Genomic DNA, 18,995 nt, shown 5'->3' on the forward strand with positions numbered 1-18,995 from the left:
GGTAATGGGTGTCACAAAGCTCTGTGGCCACAGGGCACACCAGGTGCAGCCCAATGGTCTCTTCCAGTCCTAACAATCCTGTGATTCTAATCCACATCTGCTCAATCCATCCCATAAGGTATTTCATACTGTCCACCTAATTTACCCCTCCAAACACAAATACACTGAGCTAGTCTCTGCAGTGACAACTCCATTCCAACCACAAACTCCCTTAGCAATCACCAGGCAACTCAGGGAACCCTTTAGGTCAGAGAGTTTCTTCCTACTCAGAGCTGTGAGATGTAACAATGGAGAGAGATTTTTCCAGCATTTTTTTTGGCCCCAAGCTAGAAGGCTGATTCTCACCGAGTTCTTGCAGGCTGGCCACATTCTGAGCAATGAATATGCTCTTGGTCTTTGTTGCAGAAGTTTGATCTGTGGTAGCTTGATCCTCACCTTCTCCTTCCACCTAAAGCAAGCACATACTACATATTACAGAGGCACTAAAAACACAGTATTTCTCTAAGTCTCTGCACAGAAATAAGGTGTATCAGCAGCACAACTCCCAACAGCCATGGATGTCACCGAGTGTTGCATTCCATGAGGAAACAAACTCAGTATTGCCAATACAGCACAAACAGTATTTGCATGTTTGCCATTTATCCCATGCAAGCAGGATTTATGTACTTAAGAAAGGTTCTCTTTACACCTGTATCAAGAATGTACCACTTAGAGCCCTCTGTCCCCCTCCTGCACTGGGATGTTGAAATTCAGACTGTTTCTGTTTTGCAGGTTTTTTACCTGTGTCTCTGCTGTGACTGATGATGATGATGAGACTCTGGGGTTAAACACTGATGTCAGTTGGTTGAGGAAGTTCATCTGCACTTCCTTCTGTCTCAGCTCTGGACTTACTGGGGAGGCCAATTCCTTCTGGTCCTCAACTGCAGGGAAAACATCAAACCCCATTTGAGACAGCTAACCTTATCTTTTCTGTGCCTAACTCCAGTGCTGCAGTGAAACACACACAGCTGAGGCCTCCTCCCTACCATCAGAGAGGGTTTTGACAGTCTGAGGCAGCTTGGCTGATTTCATCATTGCTGTGAAGGTGATGATTTCTGTCCGGTCCAGGCGGCTGCAGCCCGTGCACAGCCCCTTGATCAGCAGAATGAGGTGTTTCTACAGAAAACAGAGACATCAAGTATCACTGAAACTCTCTTGATTCCAATCCCACCTCCATATAAATTCTCTAAGCAGATGGATTAAAAGTAATACAACTTCAGCTGGTGAGGCCAGTGCAACACCTCTGAGCCACTCTGATCTCCCCTGAGGATGGAAATACATCCCTGACTGCAGGTAATCCAGGTCACTGACACTGCCTGTGCTTCCTGTGGCAAACACCTGGAAAGGCTCTCTCTGCTGTGACACATTACATTACAGCAACACTCCTCACAGGCCTTCTCTCTTTCCAATATATTTAAACTTTCCCACAAGACAGAAATACAAGTAGGCAAGAAAACATTTCTAAAAACTCAAGAGATAGCTGGGGCCCAGGTGGTTGCACAAAACCAAACCAGAGTATAGGAAATTGGAACTGAATTAACCAAGGTTTCAGGTCACCTTTGAGTGTCAAGCAAGCTTTAATTCTGAGTATAGAATGCAGAGGGATGATTCAGCAGGAATCAGACTCTACAAAAGTGCACACCTTAAATATTTTAAAAGCTTCATTAATTTTGCTTTATGCATTCAGCATTAGAGCAGATATTTCAGAATTAGAGCCCAAAGCCCATTCTCACACTGAGGCTGGCCCAGGAGGTCCAAACCTGTACTCACCTGTGAAACAGCACATGCTTCATCTGGGTTTTCAAGCCGCAGCAGGGAGAATTCAATCAGGACTTTACATGCAGCTGCCACTGACTGCAGCTGGTTTCTGGGTACTGAAAAAAAGCAGATCCTTGTACTCAGAGTAAGCTCTAAAATAGTCCAGGGTAACAAGCTGCCAATGCTGTCAATAAAGCAGGATGCTCTGCAGTGTAGGTACACACTCCATCTCTCCTGCCTAACACAGATGCAATAAAAACTCAGACTCATTACAATGTAACCCAAGAAATGTCAGCAAAGTGAGGATAATTCCTTCTGCCAGACAGGGGAATTCAGACAGATAAAGCAGTTTCCCCAGCAACATTATTTAATGCTGACAGAAGCTCTGAAGAACATGAAACAAGTTCACAAAGCCCATTTTTTGTTGAAATTGCTAAATTGTCAGCCAAAATAACAGAAAATATTTTGAGTCACAATGTTTTGATCATTAACTCCAACACAGTGACATAACTACAGAAGCTCTGAATGGTTTAGGTTGGAAGGGACCTTAAATCCCATCCAGTCCCACCCCCTGCCATGGCAAACTAGATCAGGTTGCTCCAAGCCCCATCCAACCCAGCCTTGGACATTTGCAGGGACAGCAGTGCTCTAACTGCTGAAGGATAATCTAAAACTCCTGAACACTGATTTAAACACTTGACCAAAAATTAAATCAGGTCAATGAATAAGCAGCCAAAGAGGCAACTCTGTCCAGTAGCTGGTGGCCAAATACTCCCATCAACAAGCTTCCCTTTCCATCAGAGCTGACATTTTGTGGTACAAAAGCCAGCAATGCTGGCCCTAAAGTCTGATTCAGCAAGAAGGCAAAAAAACAAATACAAAAATCAACAGTTCTGATTTACTTTTACTGCATCCAGTCATTACACAGGAACAAGAGAAGCAGAGGAACACTTACTGAGACCACACACAGTCGTGATGTAGTGTGTGGAAAGTGCAACGAAGGAGGAGTAAAAAGGCTCGTACTGCTTGTCATGGTGCAGGATCTCAGATTCACTGCAATGGAGAAGGGGACACAGGTCAGCCAGACCCAGCACAGCAGCAGCACCACCCAACACCCCAATGTGTCCAGTGACAGGAGCAAGGCAAGGTGACAGCTCTGGGAACACAACCCTTGTGTCCCCAGAACTGAGTCCTCCAGGAGCAGCTGGATCACAACATCAGCATCCCTGCCACACAGGAAATGTAAGGAAATATTGTGCTGCCAGTGTTTCTCCTCCACAGTATCAACAGGTCAGGCTCTACCAGCCACACTCCCTGCCAGAGGCTCATTAACCTTTAAGTTGTTCTAAACTGAGCTGCCCAGAGCCTGGACTGTGTGTTCTGCTAACGCTGGCAGGATTTGCCAGGCCTGGAGCACGAGCATTCCCTTCCCGTCACGGCACTGAGGCAACTGGAGCTTGTACAAGTCTGCAAATCAGAGATCAAACCAGGCAACTGCAGAGCCACAGCACACACGGGACAGCAGCTGCAACCACCTGGGGAGGGATTTGGGCAGGTAAGGAAGAGTCCCTGAGGTTTCTCAGCTACACTCACTGGCCTCAGAGATCAGCCTTCTATGGCAGAGGTGACACCTTAAAGGTGTCCCAGCACATCCCACCTGCACAGACACAGAGAACACAAACTGCTCTGCCTCAACACCTACTTCTACCTCTCCTTTTTCCTGTGGGATGTGCAGATCTGCCTCATAAATGATCTGTTTACTTTCTTTCACGTTTTCACGGAGTGATGTGAACGAGCAAGCTGCAAGAACAGATTATTAGTCTTGGCATCACTTTGCCTCTCCAAACCCAGCCAGGTTCCCCACCTCTGGGACAGAGGTTATTGCTGAAGGGCAGCTGGGGAGCAGAGGGCAGCAGCCCATGGCACAGGCTGTACCCAGCTCCAAACACAATTTCACCATGCCCAGCTAACCTGAGCAAAGCCCAGTTTATGCTCAGTCACCTTCCCTTTTTCCACACTCAGCCATCGTTTACAGCTGTAAAAGGAGGTGCAGCTAAAACAGAAACAACTCTGGTACAGAACCATTTCTCCACAAAAACGAGCAGAAAGAAACACTCATCAGCTTTGTAGTTTGATTTCCTAGGTCTGAGGTTTTATTTAGTCTGCCTAAAAAGCCAAAATAGCAATAGAAGAATAGAAAATTAAGAGAGAGGCTTTACTGGAAGATATTCAACAGTGTCACACGACCAAGTTCCAACACCTCAAGCCTCAGCTCACCCTCTCTTGCCAGAACTGCTCTGGTGAGGAGCAAGCCCAGAGCCTGAACATGCAAAGCAGTCTGTGCTCTCTCCTCTTCAATCATTAATTTTGCTCACCTACCTCTCAGGCCCAACTCCAAGCCAGCAGCAGTAGATGTATGTAAGTATTGTTAAGAGAACAAATTAGAACAATTTGGGAACAACAGAGTACAGGAGAGGCTGACAGCTCCTAAATTACTGCACAGGTCAAGCTGTGCACCACACAGTGCCCACAGGGTATAAAGAACACAGAGGTGCAGAATCCAGCATGAGATAGGGATTGGGCAATGGGAGGTTTGAGTTCTACTAAAACACACTGTGGATGTTGTGATAATGCAAAGTGAAAGCAGTCAAGTAATCATCAATCCTTGCAAATAACCATCAACAGAAGAGAAAGCTCAATCTGGGATGTGCCAGTGTTATTCTGAGTATAGTGAGATTTAATAATGACTTCTCAGCCTCTGCACTGTGGTGTACTGCTCAGAGGGAAGCTCTTAGCTCAGGAGGAGAAGCCTCTGTCACTTATCAACATTAATCAGCACCAAATCCCAGCCCCTGCCTGGGCTCTGCTCCCCAGTCCCAACCAGCCCTGAACACACCCAGTCCTTGGGGCAGGGGGCACAAAGCAGCCTCCTCCTTGGCAGGGCACTGCTCCACGTGCAGCTCCCCCCTGGTTTTGCCCCAAAAAACCAGCCTGGAGTGAATTCACACACAGAGCTGCACCTTTCCAAATCAGCATCTCCATCATTTATGTCAAATAAGGGTCTCATTCCTACCAATTCTTGAAGACACCTGCTAACAGAGGAATACCAGTACCCTGATGATGCTTAAACTTATAAATGAAATACCAGAGTAGTTAAAAAAAGGGAGTTTATTGATTTATTTTGAAAAGAATAATACTGGTCATTTTGCTGTCATCATGCCAAGTTTATTTAAGGGGAAATCCAGCCTCTTTGGGGTTGGCTGACACCATCAAGAGTTTAACAACTGCCTTCTAAAAATAACTTGAACACATAAAAAATTTTCTGTGAGAAATCTAAAGATAGATTCTTGTTCAGCACAGAAAAGCATGGCTCCAGACATGAACAAGTTGCATTTATTCCTTTGTCATTTAACACACCACACCAAGGCACAAAACAAAAAGTACCATCCTGCAAGAGCCCAAATCCTGCCAGACCATCAGACTCCAGCCTCAGGCAGTGCTGCTAGAAGGCAACAAACTGCTGTCTCAAGTGAAAAACAGAACCAACATTCCCTCCAAAGGAGGAGACACCCCCCTCACAGAACTCAAGTGGATCCACTCGAGCGTCCCTGGGATATTTTGATTAAACACTCCACTAATGAACTTTAGGCACTGGGACAGCAGAGCTGTGCAGGGAAAAGTGACACTGGAATGGTCCCTAAAACAAAGACTGGCCAAAGAACTGCCCAAACCCATCCACACCCAGTGTGCAGCTCCTGGGGGAACAACTGCTCTGTGGTGCAGGCACAGAACTCCCCAAATTAACTCTTTGAATCTGAAGCATCCACTGCACACTCACCCATTCTACATTAAACAAAACAGCAGAAGGCTTTATTTTATCATCTTCCTCAGTACACTGTTTATTTTATGTTTCCTAACAACTTATTGTGGCCGGGGTTATATCTGTGTAACTCAGTAAGATGTTGTGGCATTCACATCTCCTGTTTTAGATCATAAAGCAATCTTTAAGTTCAATTAAGCAGCTGCAGTGGGTACTCCTATGCTCTGACTCCAACCTGTGTGGTTAAGACAAAGCAGACTTGATTTGGTTCTGCTTTATTTCTACTTAAAATAAGAGAAGCATTACAGCGGTAAAGACTTAGAGGGAAGTCTGGTCCCCCCAGAGCCCGGTGAGACAACACTTCCCACGGCCCGACCGGGCAAACTGTGACACGCCTGGACAAAAGCAAAACCACAAGAACAGTCCCGAAGCCTCTCGGCGGGCGCCTGTCGGAGGTGCTGCGGCCGGGCGAGCACCCTCAGCCCGTTATGGGGCCCGAGGGCACCTCCGAGAGCTCCGGCCCCGGGACAGCGGGAGGAGCAGGAAAGGAGCTCAGGGCTTTGCCAGGGCAGCCGCAGCCCCGCCGCTTGCCCTGCCGGGCACCGGGCACCGAGCCCCTCACACCCAGACCGGCCCCGCCTCAGCCGCCCCTCAGCCGCTCCCGTAGCGGCACCCCCAGCGCTCCCCCTGAGCGGGCGACGCCGAGAGGCGGCAGCCCCCGCCCGCCCTCCCTCACCTCTCGATGACCGAGGCGAGCAGCTGCGGCAGCTCTTTCATGTCGAAGGCCGAGTAGGACGCGGAGAGCAGCGGCCGCACGGCCACATCCCAGCCGGGCCCGGCCGCGGCCCCCGCGCCGCCCGCCGCCATCTTGGGCTGCGCTGGGCCGGGGGCCGCGGCGCGCACAGCGCCCCCTGTCGGCGGGGCGGCGACGGCGCAACGTCGCGCCGCCCCATTGGCCCGCGGCGCGGGCGCGTGCGCACTGCGTGAGTCAGCAACTTTGGCGCGCGGCGCGTGCGCGGCGCGGGCAGGGCGGGACTGCGCATGCGCTCTGTGCGCGCCCCGCCCCGCGGCTACACCGGGGCAGGGAGGGCTTGGAGCGGCCGGAAATATCATCCACAAACCCCTAAAGTGCTGCGACAGCGAGAACAGCCCCCGCTTCAAGAGTCTCCCAAAACACCTAAATAAGGAAGCCACCCCTCCAAGTAAATACCAAAAAAATCTCCACTTAAACAGCCAAAATTTCCTATTTAAGTAGCTGAAAACCCACTGACAGCCCCCAAAAAAACCTCAAAACCCGCTCAAATAACCCCTAAAACCCACCCAAAGAGCCCCCAAAAAGCCGCACCTAAATACCCCCGAAAAATCACCTGAATAATCCCTACAAACCGTCCAAAGAGCCTCACCAAACCCACTTCAACACCCCCAGACCCCTGAATTAGCCCAGGAATCAGTTCAGCAGCCCAGAACCGCTCCCTGCTCCGCAGCTTTATTTTGGGATCTGGACATTGGGCCGGGGCAGGGAGCACATGGCCACTCCCGGGGAAAAACCTCGATGCCAAACTGGATCTTAACAATGGAAATCCTCAGAGTTCAGAGCTGTGATGCTGAAGGAAGCGCTGAGAGGCTCCAGCCCCTGAACCACCCCGCCTCAACCCCAAGCGCTGAACACAAACAAAAATGCAGGAAAACTTAGAAACAAATGGGAAGGAACTGATGTTGTTATGATAATAAATAAAGAACATGGAGAGACTTTAGGTTCAAATTCTTCCCACTGCTCTGCAGCTTCGTCAGTGGCTCCATGAGGCCGTTTCCCACTGACAGACACCCAATTCCCAACATTTTTCTTAAGGAAATCATCCAAGGTCTCTCCCTCACACCAGGAGCTCGTTACTACATCTCCACAGCCAACAACCTTCCTCTCTGCCAGATGTGGGGCACAGCTGGTGCCAAGGGAGAGCAGGACACACATCCTGAGTATTCTCTTCACCAACATCAGGAGACACTGATTTGGGGGCTTTAAGGGAGGTTTGGGACCTTCTTTTTCAGTCAGAACAGACTAAAAAAGTCTCTATTTTTCATCTCTTCCGTTTCTCCTCACAGGAGACACATGGGCAGTGCAGGTTTTGTTCCACCAGCAGCTCTTCCTCACAAATATCTCCCAGGCAGATGGAACAGAGGTGTTTGGATCCATCCCTCGGGGGGGCTGGGATCCCAGCCCAGCTGCTCTCTATGCTGGGCCTCCCTCAGCGCCAGGCCCGGTTCAGCAGCTTCACCTGGGCCAGTCTCTTGGTGATCATGGTGGCAAAGACCAGCCCAAAGAGGACACTGCTGATCAGCACGTAGTCGTAGTCGTCCTTGAGCACATCAAACTGCTTGGAGGGGTACACCCGGGTCTGGAAGATGTCCAGCCCGTAGGCTACAACCTGCAGGGGGAGATCAGGAGCTGGGGATGCAGCTTGGAGCATAAAACCCCAAAATGATCCCTCAGGGTTCCAGTTCTGACACAAAGGAGTGATGTTTAAGCTGTGAGCAGCCACGTTATGGGAATTAGAGCTCCCTGCCACGGGCTGTGGATTGGGACCCACCCCCAAATTCCACACTGAGGTCTCCACCCTGCACTCACCAAGCACGTGGACTCAAGGCCAGAGGGGGCTGTGTAAATCCCCCTCATCCTGGAGATGGTCTGGTTGTAGTTGATGAACCTCTCAGCGTGGATCTGCACGTCTGGTGAGTATGGGATCAGGTTCTCCTCTCTGCAAGGCACCACCAGAGACATCAAACCCCAGCCAGGCAGCACACAGGGGATGCCACCAGTGTTTCCTGGTTATCAGAAGCCAACCTAAACCAGCAAATCTGGGAGCTTTTCTCAGTGCAGATTCATTATTGCTGCAGGATGAAAATCAAATGGATCAGCTGGGTCAGGCTAAACTGCAGCCACCTCATTTCAGGCTTCAGAAGTTTTACAAATAAGTGTATCTCTAAAAAATCCAGTTCCTCTGACTGCTCCTCCCTGAGGATACAGACACCAGGCTGGTTTAATGACTGACCTGCTGTAATACACACAAATGTATCCCATCATCACAGACTGGGAACAGAAGCACAGAATACTTCAGGTTGGGAAAGACCTCCAAGATCATGGAGTTCAACCTTTGACCTGAGGGAACCTTCCTTCATTCCATGCCAAGACTGTTCTGAATCCAGCCAGGACAAGTTGTTCCTCTTCACACAACTTAGGACACACAAAATGCAGCCCTTTCCAGAGCCCAGGAAGAGAGGTTCTGACTCCTTTCCTCACCTGCTCTGCTCCGTCGGGATCTCCGGCCGCCGAGGGTCCAGCAGAGCCTTGGGAAGGGACAGGATGGCCCCAGAGGGAAGCCCAACTGTGCATTGAAGGAAAAAACATCTTAAAAACCACAGAATCCCAGAAGAGCTGGGGTTGGAAGGGCCTTCTGGGGATCACCCAGCCCAACCCCCCTGCCCAGGCAGGGTCACTAGAAGCAGGTGACTCAGGAATGAATCCAGGTGGGTTTTGAATGTCTCCAGAGAGGGAGACTCCAGACCCTCCCTGGGCACCTGTGCCAGCGCTCTGCCACCCCCAAGGAAAAGTTCTTCCTCATGTTGGGGTGAAACTCACTGGGTTTTGGTTTAAAAGTCTGGCACCTCATGGCCATTCCTGACAGCCAAGAGACACTCTCCTGGTGCTTATCCCTGCACTTGCAGGAGTCCAGGACAACCCCCAGGCAGGACATTTTGGCAGTGAAGTGCATTTTGCTGGGATTTCAGTGCCCCCCTTTCACGGAGCAGGTACTCACTGAGCAGGTGACGGCTGGTGATGCCGCGCTCGGTGATCGTGGCCTCCATGGCACTGATGGCAGAGGGGAAGATGTAGGATTGCTGCAGAACCTGGGGCAGGATGGGGCGGTCCAGGGAGCTGAAGGCTGTGGCGTTGTACTGCTCTGTGCCCTCGTAGAGCTCCAGCACCGTGAACTCGTTCCGCCGGGCCTTGGTGTTCCAGTACTGGTACTGCAACCAGGGGTGCCAGGATATCAGGGAAATCACACAGGGTGCTCACAAAACTGCCCCCATGCATGTTCAGGAACTGCCCTGATGCCAAAAAGGTTTTTGCTTTTCACAGAATTTACAGAATGACTGGGTTGGAAGAGCCCTTGAAGATCATCAGGTCCAACCCAGCCCAACACCTCAACTGACCCATGGCACCCAGTGCCACATCCAGTCTTTTCTTAAACACATCCAAGGATGGTGACTCCACCACCTCCCCAGGCACACCATTCCAGTACTTTATCACTCTTTCTGTGAAAAACTTTTTCCTAATATCCAATTTTTATACATTTTCCACATATTTGTAGCTCTACTATTATATAGTAATACAGTTCCTTAATTAACTGTAGCACCTTCGTACACCTTCCTTAGATTTTAGAACAATAAGCTAACCTTGCTGGAATCTTATTTAATCTTTGCTCTATAAACTCCAGCTCCATGGACTGATGGGGAGACAAGCACATGTGCTGAGAGAGCTGTTCTCCACTGAGACCAACATCCCCTTCCCTCAGCAGCAGTCAGATTCCCTGAGCCAGGGGACAGAGCCTCCATATATCATAAACATAATAAATGGGGGGATTAGAAGCTAGGGGGGGCTTCAGTGGGGGCAGAACCAAAAGGGGGGATTACTTAATTAACTATTCCGCTAACTGGATGATTTCTGTTAAGTATGCTAATTTGTTAAAACTTCCAAAATTGTCAGTCTTGCATTTTGTGTGCATTTTGCCATATTTGCACCATGAATGACCTTCATTACAGGTCACTGCTTTTTAGCACCTTCATATTGTTCAGCTGGTAATTTTAGGGGTCCCCCCAAAGAAGAAGCAGCTCTCACCACCACCCAGTTCTCAGAGTGCACCATGTGCACAGGCCCCTTGGCCTTTTTCTGCACAGAGGAGTGGATGATCCTGCCCGTGACCCCGTCCATGAGGTAGATCCCGATGAAGGTGCGCTCGTGGTGCGTGTCCGTGCTCTCGGTCACCACGGCCAGCAGGTTGGGGTTCAGGGACTGGGGACAAAGGAGAAACAGCTGAGACCTCCTTTCAGTGCCAGAGACACCTCCTTCCTGCTCTTCATCTGGCACTGGGCAGACTGTGAACCCATCAGCATAAATCATAATCCCTGCATGAAAACACTTTCAAAAAGAAACCTCCAAAATGAGCGTTTATCTGCTGAGACACTGCTGCCCAGAAAGAAAAGCTGGCACCACTGGGCAGCTCATCCCACTGCAGCAGCAGGGAATGGTACTGGGATCTTCCCACAGGATAACCCCTCAACAAAAAGCCAACCCAGAGCTGCAGCAGCACCTTGTAGAGGACGCTGCGGTCGCCCATGACGCGGCCCTGGGAGTGCACGTGCTCGTTGGACCTCTTCCCTTTGACAGTCACAATCCTCTGCACCTCTGTGGGGATGGCCACCTCCCAGCTCTCCTCTGTGCTCAGGTCCTGCAGGGAAAAAGCAGATGGAGCTTGGATCTTGTCCTCCAAGGACACCATCTCCACCAGCAGGATGCAGTTTTCCTTGCTTTGGGCTTTCCCAAGTTTCTTTGGCACATTTTGAGGCTGAATATTCCATGAAGGGAACTGAGATCTGCCAATATCCATCCACAGGGCATTCAGGGAAGTGCAATGGTTCTTCCATACCTTTTTCAGCCTGAATCCAGAGAGCTTTCCCTGCTCAGCATCAACTAGGTAAAAATAGATGGAATGGGCAATTTCTTCTAACTGGCGAAGGACATTTTTAGTAGCTGGGAAAGGTGTCACCTGGAAAAGAAGAATTGAAACACAGGTTAAAAACAACTGATACAGACAAAAAGCCCACCCTGGAATGAACCAGACAGATTATTTCTAACATGTTTACCAAGATAAGATCTGTATTACCAGAATAACCTCATAGTTTTGTGGGAAATGTGGCTCAATGGCATTTTTGTCCATCTTGCTCCAAAAGGGAGGGGAATAATTAACCAGAATGTGAAGAAAACTGCCTACAGGCAAAGCAATGTACCTTGTACTCATCATCAATCAGGAGCAGCACTTTGGCATAGTCTTGATCCATAATAGGCAGAAGCAAAGTCTGGAGAATTGGACGTTTCAGAACAGGAGGAGCTACTTGGCTTTTCTTCCCAAAGATGGGGTTAAAGACGTACAGAAAACTCATTTTGGTTTCCTGAAAAACAGGGTAAATTTCGCCACTAAGTTAAAAAAAAAAAAAAAAAGGTGTTTTTCTAACTTCTACTTGCTGGTGTTGACTATTCCTAATACCCTGGGTTCACTACTCCATCCTGAAAATATTCTGTTTGGACACATACATTTGTCTAAACGTTTATCCCATGTTTGTCCTTAACAGCCACGATCATTTTTAAGTTTCCTAGGCTTCTGTGTCTGCTTCCCTCCAGATCTTTCTCCCTTGCCATCTCCACAACAGTGACAAGCAGATGATGCCCAAGAAGATTTGATTGCCCTGGCCAAGGGCAGATTTCCATGCCCAGTGGAGGGGCAGGGGAAGGGCCTCACCTTGTCCTTGATGAGCAGAGTGCATTGTGGAGGGTGGGGGAAATGGGCAGTTGTTCTCTGCACCATCAGCTTGAAGGAGGAGCCTGGTCTCACATTCCTGAGGTATTGCTTCCACAGGATGGTGCCAGAACTGCTCTCAATGCCAAAAAGCTGAGGAAAACCATGTGAGAAAGCCAAAGTTTAGGAAAACACCTCTCCCACTCAAGCACTGCATCCTCCTCTGTCATATCCCAAACAAAGCTGAGTCTTAGTCCCCCCTTAAAGCCACCACAAAACATCCTGTGTATCTTCCCATTATTTCTGCCCAAGCCTGGCTAAAAACAGGGCTGGGAATTCAGAGCTGAGACTCTTTGCTCCAGCCTAGAAACAGATCCCTGCCCTGGTCTCCTCACCTTGCCTGAGGCAGTGACCATCACCATCATTTTCTGGAGGTTGAACTCGTCTCTGGCCAAATTGTCAATGTTAATCTCGTTTTTAATCTGGCTCCGGGGCTTCCTGGCATCATAGAACATCTTCCAGAGATGGGCAGTCCAGGCTTGCAGCAGGATGAGCTGGGATGAGAGCCTCTTCAGGAACATTCCCAGCAAACCATCTGCAAGTGGCACTCACAGTGACAACAGCAGGGCAAACACACACGTCCCACCCCAGCTGAAATTGTGGTGTCAAAGGCTGCCATGCACAAACCTGGGTAACTCCTTGCCTCCCCTCTGCCATGTTACAGCTGCCATTCCTGTGACAGACTCTGGCATTTCCCAACCTTTCCCACTCCACACTCATTCCAAAATAGGCCCTGATCAACTGAAAGCAAACCTTCATGCAGAGGATTTTGTGTTCCTTCTCACTGTGCCCACCTAGAGCCCCCACCTCTACAGAAATCCCTCTGCACTGAGTATTCAGAGGAATTAAAAATTACTTAATTCTGCCCAATCAGGGTTTGTGTTTAACTTCTTAAAGTAACCAAAACACCAGATTTCAACTCTGTTTCAGCCCCTGAGGAGAGCAAGCAGAGGGGAGCAGTGGCAGCAGGAAGCATTAGGCAGGAGCAGAGCACACTCCATGCAGGATGGGGTTACCTTGGATGGCTGCATCCAGGACAGCAAGGAAAGACAAAACAAAGCAAAAAAAAAAAAAAAGCTATTGGAAACGAGTCTTCCAGAAAAAAGTCACAGGAAACATTTAGAGACATGGCCAAAACCCCTCCTACTGCTGCTGACTGTTTTTTTAATGTAACAATGCAATACATTCATGTCATCTGGATTAGATTTCCAAAGTTCAGACAGAAAAGGGTTTATTTCTGCTCATTTTAATTGGCATCAGTAGAGATTTAAATTAATCTCTCAGCTCAGAGTAAACAATAAACACATTTATTTAGGAAGGAAAACAAACTCACAGGGGTAATTCTGTTAAACTCACCTGCTTTTTTTCCAAACTCTCCCTCCAACTCAGCCTGTGCACCTGTCAGAGGCAGATCCACCATCTCCAAGCTCACCACCTCTGCCAGCGACTCCTCTCTGCTCCACACAACTTTTCCTGGAAAGAAACAAGAGCAAAATATTGGAAAAATCAACTTAGTATTTGGGAATTTACTCACTCAATATAAGAGTATCTTTCAGTGCAACCCTGAAATGCAGATCACCTCTTAATGAAATGCAAAACAGTGTATAAATATCTAATATAATTACATGAACTATTTTGTAAAAGACAAATATTTCATGCAACTGGAGCCACTTCTGAGAAGAAAACCTCAGGATCAGTAAAAGCAATCTGGTGTTTTAAAAAGATTACAGTCATTGAGTCTAGGTAATAGAAGAGATTCACAGAGTGAACTGCTGAATTCCTTTAGAGCCCTGGGAAATTCCTGTTGCTGAGATGGGACTTTCAACCTTTTCTGCAAATTAACCTTTTTGCCACATGGACCTTTTCTGAAAATCTTTGAGGAAGATCTACACCAGAACTCACACTCTCATCCTACAAAAAGAGTTTTGAAATCTGCAGAAACCCCCTGAAATCCAAAAGCTCTGCTCACACAAAACAGGGCAAGAATTGTCCAGGTGAGGGTGAAAGAGTCTCCTGTGTCTTTCATGGGACTCAAAAGAGTTAAAATATTTTTTTTTAGCCTCCAATGAAATAATTGACAAAATACAATCCCTGAGGACACAGAATTTTCTCCTGGTGGCTGTTACAAATGGAGGAAGCTGTTTCTGGGAGTCACCTGGCTGCTGGAGGAACATGAGCATGTGGTCCTCTGTCTGCACCAAGGCTCGATAGCCCACTGAGTCATCCTTCTTCAGGAAAACTTGGATGTACAGCTGGGAAAAAAACACAACAGAACAAAAAAGGACAAGGAAAACAGCCAGATTAATGATCACATCATCTCCTTGAAAAAAGCAGAAATCAGGTGAAAGCAGAGCAAGCAGGGTGATGCTGCAATCCCTGCAATGCTTTTCCCCTTGGCTCAAGGGCTCCAATCCTGCCAAATCACAGAAGGGAAGGTGCTGCAAGGACAGAAATAACCCATCCCTGCTCACCTGCTGTGGCTTGGCCCCTCCTTGTTCCAGGTTAAAGGTGATTGTGGTGTCCAACAATCTCTGCCCAGTTTCAACCAGATAGAGGTTTATGTTGTAGGTTTGATTGGAGCAGGTTAAGGAGTCCTGTAGCAACAGGCAGAAAACAGAAGTTACAAACACACCACATCAAATCCTGCAGCAGGATACCAGCAGAATTCTATGTCCAGTAAAATCTGGGGCTTCAAGATAATTTTAGGTTGTTTTTAGGTGGTACAGCTGGTGTAAGAGCTCTGTCATTCTGCTCTGTAAGGAACAAAATGGACTGACAAGAACTCAGGAACAAGAGCACCCCATACCTGCCTCCGGGCATCCTCCAGCATGCTGCCAGCATGGAGCCCATCAGAGCTTCCAGGTTTCTGAAATGAGCACAAGAGAAGATGTAACATGGCTTCAGACACCAGCAAAATATAAAAAAAAATCAGGTTTGCAACTGCATGACAAGTCTCAGCTTGCCTGTGACATCAGGCAAGAAACAGCTCTACTCTGTTCTATTCTGTTTCTGATAAAAATGAAACTGCATTTGATATCCCCAAGAACTGAAATCCTCTGTGGATCAGGAAAGCCAATTCCTGTCACATGCCCACCTTCCAAAGGACTGAAACAGCAGATTCACTGAGCCAGGCACAGCCTGAGCTAGACTTGTGTTATCACTGAAACTTAGCAAATCCTCCTTTTCCTCAAGGGGCTCCCCATCCCTGACTCCTCCCTGGAACCCACTCCCAGCACACATCCCCAGAGCTGGGCTGCTCCCAGAGGACAGGAATTGTGCTGACCAGTTCATTCCTGCATGTCAGGACAGCGGCCACCGTCTTCTCTCCGGTCGTTGCAAAACTCACCAGAGCTGCCTGGAAAAAGAAAAAAAGAGCAAGAAAACATTTTAAAAACTTTCAAGAAACCCCCAAACCTCACCAAAAATTACTTGTGAAGTAAGTAAAACCACAGTGAAATTAAAATTAAAAGCAGATGACTGTCACAGCCAAATTTTAAATTGCATTGTCTCCCCTGAACTCAAAAACAAGACCTATTTCTCATAAAGATGGGAGCAAGCAGTTGAACTGCCACAGGTTTTTGAGCCATGATGCCCAGAGTTACTGAAATTTTTAAAACCTGCCAGCTGGCCCAGCAGTTTGAAGGATGTTCAGCTGCACTTGGCCCTGCCCCTGGTACATCTGTCTCAGGTACCTGCTGGAAGTCCCGGAGGTGGCTGAGCAGCCCCTGCTTGTACTGCAGCAGGGAGAAGTGGCTGGGGGACAGCTGCAGGAAGAACTGAGTCCGTGAGGCACTGGTCACACTGGGCTGAGTGGCCAAGATCCTGGCCTGGAAGTCATCTGCAAACTCCAGCTCCATGGACTGTAGGAGAGACAAGCACATGTTCTGAGAGAGCTGTGCTTCACTGAGACCAACACCTCACTCCCCAGTTCACCAACAGACTGGAGAACCAGCTCAAACTGGAACCAGAGCAGTTGGGCAAGGAATGACAGGAATGCTCCTGCAGCAGTTCTCACCTGCAGAGGGATGTGCCTCATGTCCTGCTCCGTGTCCAGGGCGCAGACGTGCAGCGAGCGCGCGGCCGTGTCCACACACACCAGCACAGCCTCGCCCACCACGGCACAGGAGCCCTGCAGGGCCCCCAGCCACGGGGCTGCCACCCTCACCTGCACACAGACACAGCCAGGGCTCAGCAGCACACAACAGCAAGTTCAGTCAATTCTTTTCAGCCACTACCTGGCAGCCTGAGGGTTATGGGATAGTCTGGAGTAACTGTGGAGTTAGGAGGTAAGGGACATGCGGTTGTGCAAGGGGCAGACATGGTGAGATGTTGTGTGAGGGACAGTCAGGGTTAGGCAGCTGGGAAAGGGACAGCTTGGGGTTAGCCAGTCATGCACAGTGAAAGGAGTCAGAGCTATGTGGAACTGCCTGTAAAACAAGGAACCAGTACTGTGTGAAGCTGCCCATAAGGAAAGGAGTCAGAGTTACCTGAGAGAGGTCTATGAAAGAAGGAGTAAGAGTTATGAGGGAAGAAGTTTGTTGAGAGAAGGCATGTAGAGTCTGCTACTAAAGGAGTGCTGGTGATGCTAGTTAAAGAGCTGGTGGTGATACCAGCCATGCCCATCTTGACACATTAACTGCAACAATTAACAGCTGCCAGTCTAGCTAGTCTAGTTTGGCTTTCAGGGCATTCAGCCATGAAATCCCTGGTTTGGAGGCAATGCCCCAGGGAGAGTTCTCTGTAGCACAACTGATTCCTCTGCCCACCACACCACAGGGTTGGAAGCACTTTTGTTCACATCAAATCCAGCATTTTGGCTGCACTACCTGTTTTGTGATTTCTCCATCTTCTACATTGAAGGTCAAGATGTTCAGGTGGCTCTGGGGAACGATGCCAACCACGTGGATCACCCCAGTGCCACGGGAATACAGCAGCTGGTACTGAGTGCTCTCACTGCAACCAAGAAGCAACATCACACTCCCACACTGCTATGTGCAGAAGCACAGGGCAGACACAGCCCCCTCCCCTCTGCTCCATGCCAGGGGCTCACCCCTCTCCTCAGAGGTGTTCTCACCTTTCTGGCAGGTGTTCCACCCACTTCTGATGCCCGTTGGACAAGTAGTGCAGGGACAGGGCTACTTTCTTCAGCACTGCCACATACTTCACTGCCTCAGGGAACCCCACCAGGGCAGCCCCCTGGAAACTGAGCACAGCACAAGGAATTAGGGAATTATTTTCCTATTTCACCCTGGGGAAGGGGCTAGAGCACCAGGAGCAGCTGAGGGAGCAGGGAAAGGGGCTCAGCCCGGAGAAAAGGAGGCTCAGGGGGACCCTGTGGCTCTGCACAAGTCCCTGACAGGAGGGACAGTGATGGGGGGGTTGGACTCTGCTCCCAGGGAACAGGGACAGGAGGAGAGGGAACGGCCTCAGGCTGGGCCAGGGGAGGCTCAGGTTGGACATCAAGAAGAATTTCTTCACAGAGAGGGGTGTCAGGTGTTGGCAGGGGCTGCCCAGAGAGGTTTGGAGTCCCATCCCTGGAGGTGTTCAAGGAAGGCCTGGATGTGGCACTCAGTGCTCTGGGCTGCGGTGAGGTGGGGACTGGTCAAGGTTGGACTCGATGGTCTGGGAGGGCTTTTCCAAGTTCAGTGATTCTGGGATTCTCTGCAAGGTTCAGGCATTCATAAAGAATTCATCCAAAATTTGGTTTGGAAATGTTGCATCTAACTTATTTTTTTCTACAATGCAAGCCCAGACTGAGTCCATGACTCATTTTTTCCCTTCCCAGACCACTACTACAAGGAGAAAAAACTTGTACAGACAGGAAATCCCACCTGCCAGTGTCCAGGGAGGTCTCCCAGTTCAAGCCCCCGATGTTGGTCTCCCAGGAACGCAGAATTCGTCCAGCATTGGACACAGTGATGGCATCTGGAGAGGAGGGGATGAACCCTTGTACCAACCACGGGCCAACAAAGGGATGGGCTCTGCAGCTCCAGGCTGTGCTCTAAGGCTGGCTCCACATTGCAGGAGCGCTGCCAGCCCCGGCAGTGCTACCTACCCTGCCCATGGATCAGCATGGCATCGATGGCTCCTTCCGCCGTGCCCTTGTCCACATGGCGCCACACTGCAAGAGACAGGCCCAAGGGAGAACGGCATTTGTCTCCACAAAGGCGTTTCTGTGGTACTGTGTTTAAACCTGGGCTGCTCACGGAGCCAGCCCTAAAACAGAGCTCTGACCTGCCGGCCGAGCCCTCCCGCCCGCCGCGGCCCAAGAGCAGCGCTCACACTTCCGAGGCACAACCAGCACAACCATTGACCCTCGGCCCCAAAGCGGCCGCACTCACGGATTTCGCCGCTCCTGGAGTTAAGGGCGGCCACAACATTCTCCTCGGTGGCTACAACGAGCTTCTTCGAGCCCTGCGAGGCCTCCAAAGAGGCGAACTTGAGCTTCCCGACGTACTGCTGCCTCCTGCGAGAGGGAACGGGAGCGCCGGTGAAATGGGAGTGGGGCGGGCGCGGGGCCTGCCCACGGGACAGGAGACCCAACCCGATGGGAGCCCCGGCGCTCACCAGTCAAACTTGCCCACTTGGTCCTCATAGACGGCGGCAGCCAAAGGCAGCAGGGCCAGGACCGCCAGCGGCAGCACCCGCGACCCCGCCGCCATGACAGCGGGCCCGGCGCCCGGGGGGCCTCCTGCGCCGCGGGACCGTCCGCGCTGCTGCCTGCGCGGGGAAAGGGACTCAGCGCCGTG

General features: G+C 49.8%; 2 protein-coding genes across 4 annotated transcripts in view; both read right to left on the minus strand.

Moving 5' to 3' along the window:
- UBR4 (ubiquitin protein ligase E3 component n-recognin 4) overlaps nt 1–6,471 on the minus strand; it is a 92,052-nt gene extending 85,581 nt beyond the window's left edge. For both annotated transcript variants that reach the window (XM_033079314.1, XM_033079313.1), the window contains exons 1-6: nt 6,354–6,471; nt 2,753–2,850; nt 1,810–1,913; nt 1,026–1,155; nt 781–920; nt 346–448 (exon numbers count right to left, since the gene is read on the minus strand). In XM_033079314.1, the coding sequence (XP_032935205.1) occupies nt 346–448; nt 781–920; nt 1,026–1,155; nt 1,810–1,913; nt 2,753–2,850; nt 6,354–6,394 (616 nt within the window). In that variant the 5' untranslated portion in view covers nt 6,395–6,471. The remainder of the gene's footprint in view (nt 1–345; nt 449–780; nt 921–1,025; nt 1,156–1,809; nt 1,914–2,752; nt 2,851–6,353) is intronic.
- Nucleotides 6,472–7,087: 616 nt separating this feature from the next.
- Nucleotides 7,088–18,939, minus strand: EMC1 (ER membrane protein complex subunit 1). 2 transcript variants are annotated; one of them, XM_033079722.2, is made up of 24 exons: nt 18,814–18,939; nt 18,588–18,712; nt 18,302–18,367; nt 18,078–18,171; nt 17,321–17,449; nt 17,073–17,199; nt 16,262–16,411; nt 15,939–16,106; nt 15,530–15,601; nt 15,053–15,112; nt 14,718–14,840; nt 14,402–14,498; nt 13,603–13,719; nt 13,263–13,271; nt 12,582–12,781; nt 12,190–12,339; nt 11,681–11,842; nt 11,320–11,439; nt 10,984–11,121; nt 10,512–10,685; nt 9,430–9,640; nt 8,913–8,997; nt 8,241–8,370; nt 7,088–8,040 (listed from the first exon to the last, which is right to left on the minus strand). In XM_033079722.2, the coding sequence occupies exons 1-24, from the start codon at nt 18,906–18,908 to the stop codon at nt 7,861–7,863; spliced, it is 2,982 nt and encodes a 993-aa protein (XP_032935613.1). In that variant the 5' UTR covers nt 18,909–18,939; the 3' UTR covers nt 7,088–7,860. The 2 variants fall into 2 exon arrangements, with proteins under 2 accessions (XP_032935613.1, XP_032935614.1); XM_033079723.2 differs by lacking the exon at nt 13,263–13,271.
- Nucleotides 18,940–18,995: the final 56 nt, after the last annotated feature.

This window comes from Catharus ustulatus, chromosome 24 (assembly GCF_009819885.2).
Source record: "Catharus ustulatus isolate bCatUst1 chromosome 24, bCatUst1.pri.v2, whole genome shotgun sequence".
NCBI lineage: Eukaryota > Metazoa > Chordata > Aves > Passeriformes > Turdidae > Catharus > Catharus ustulatus.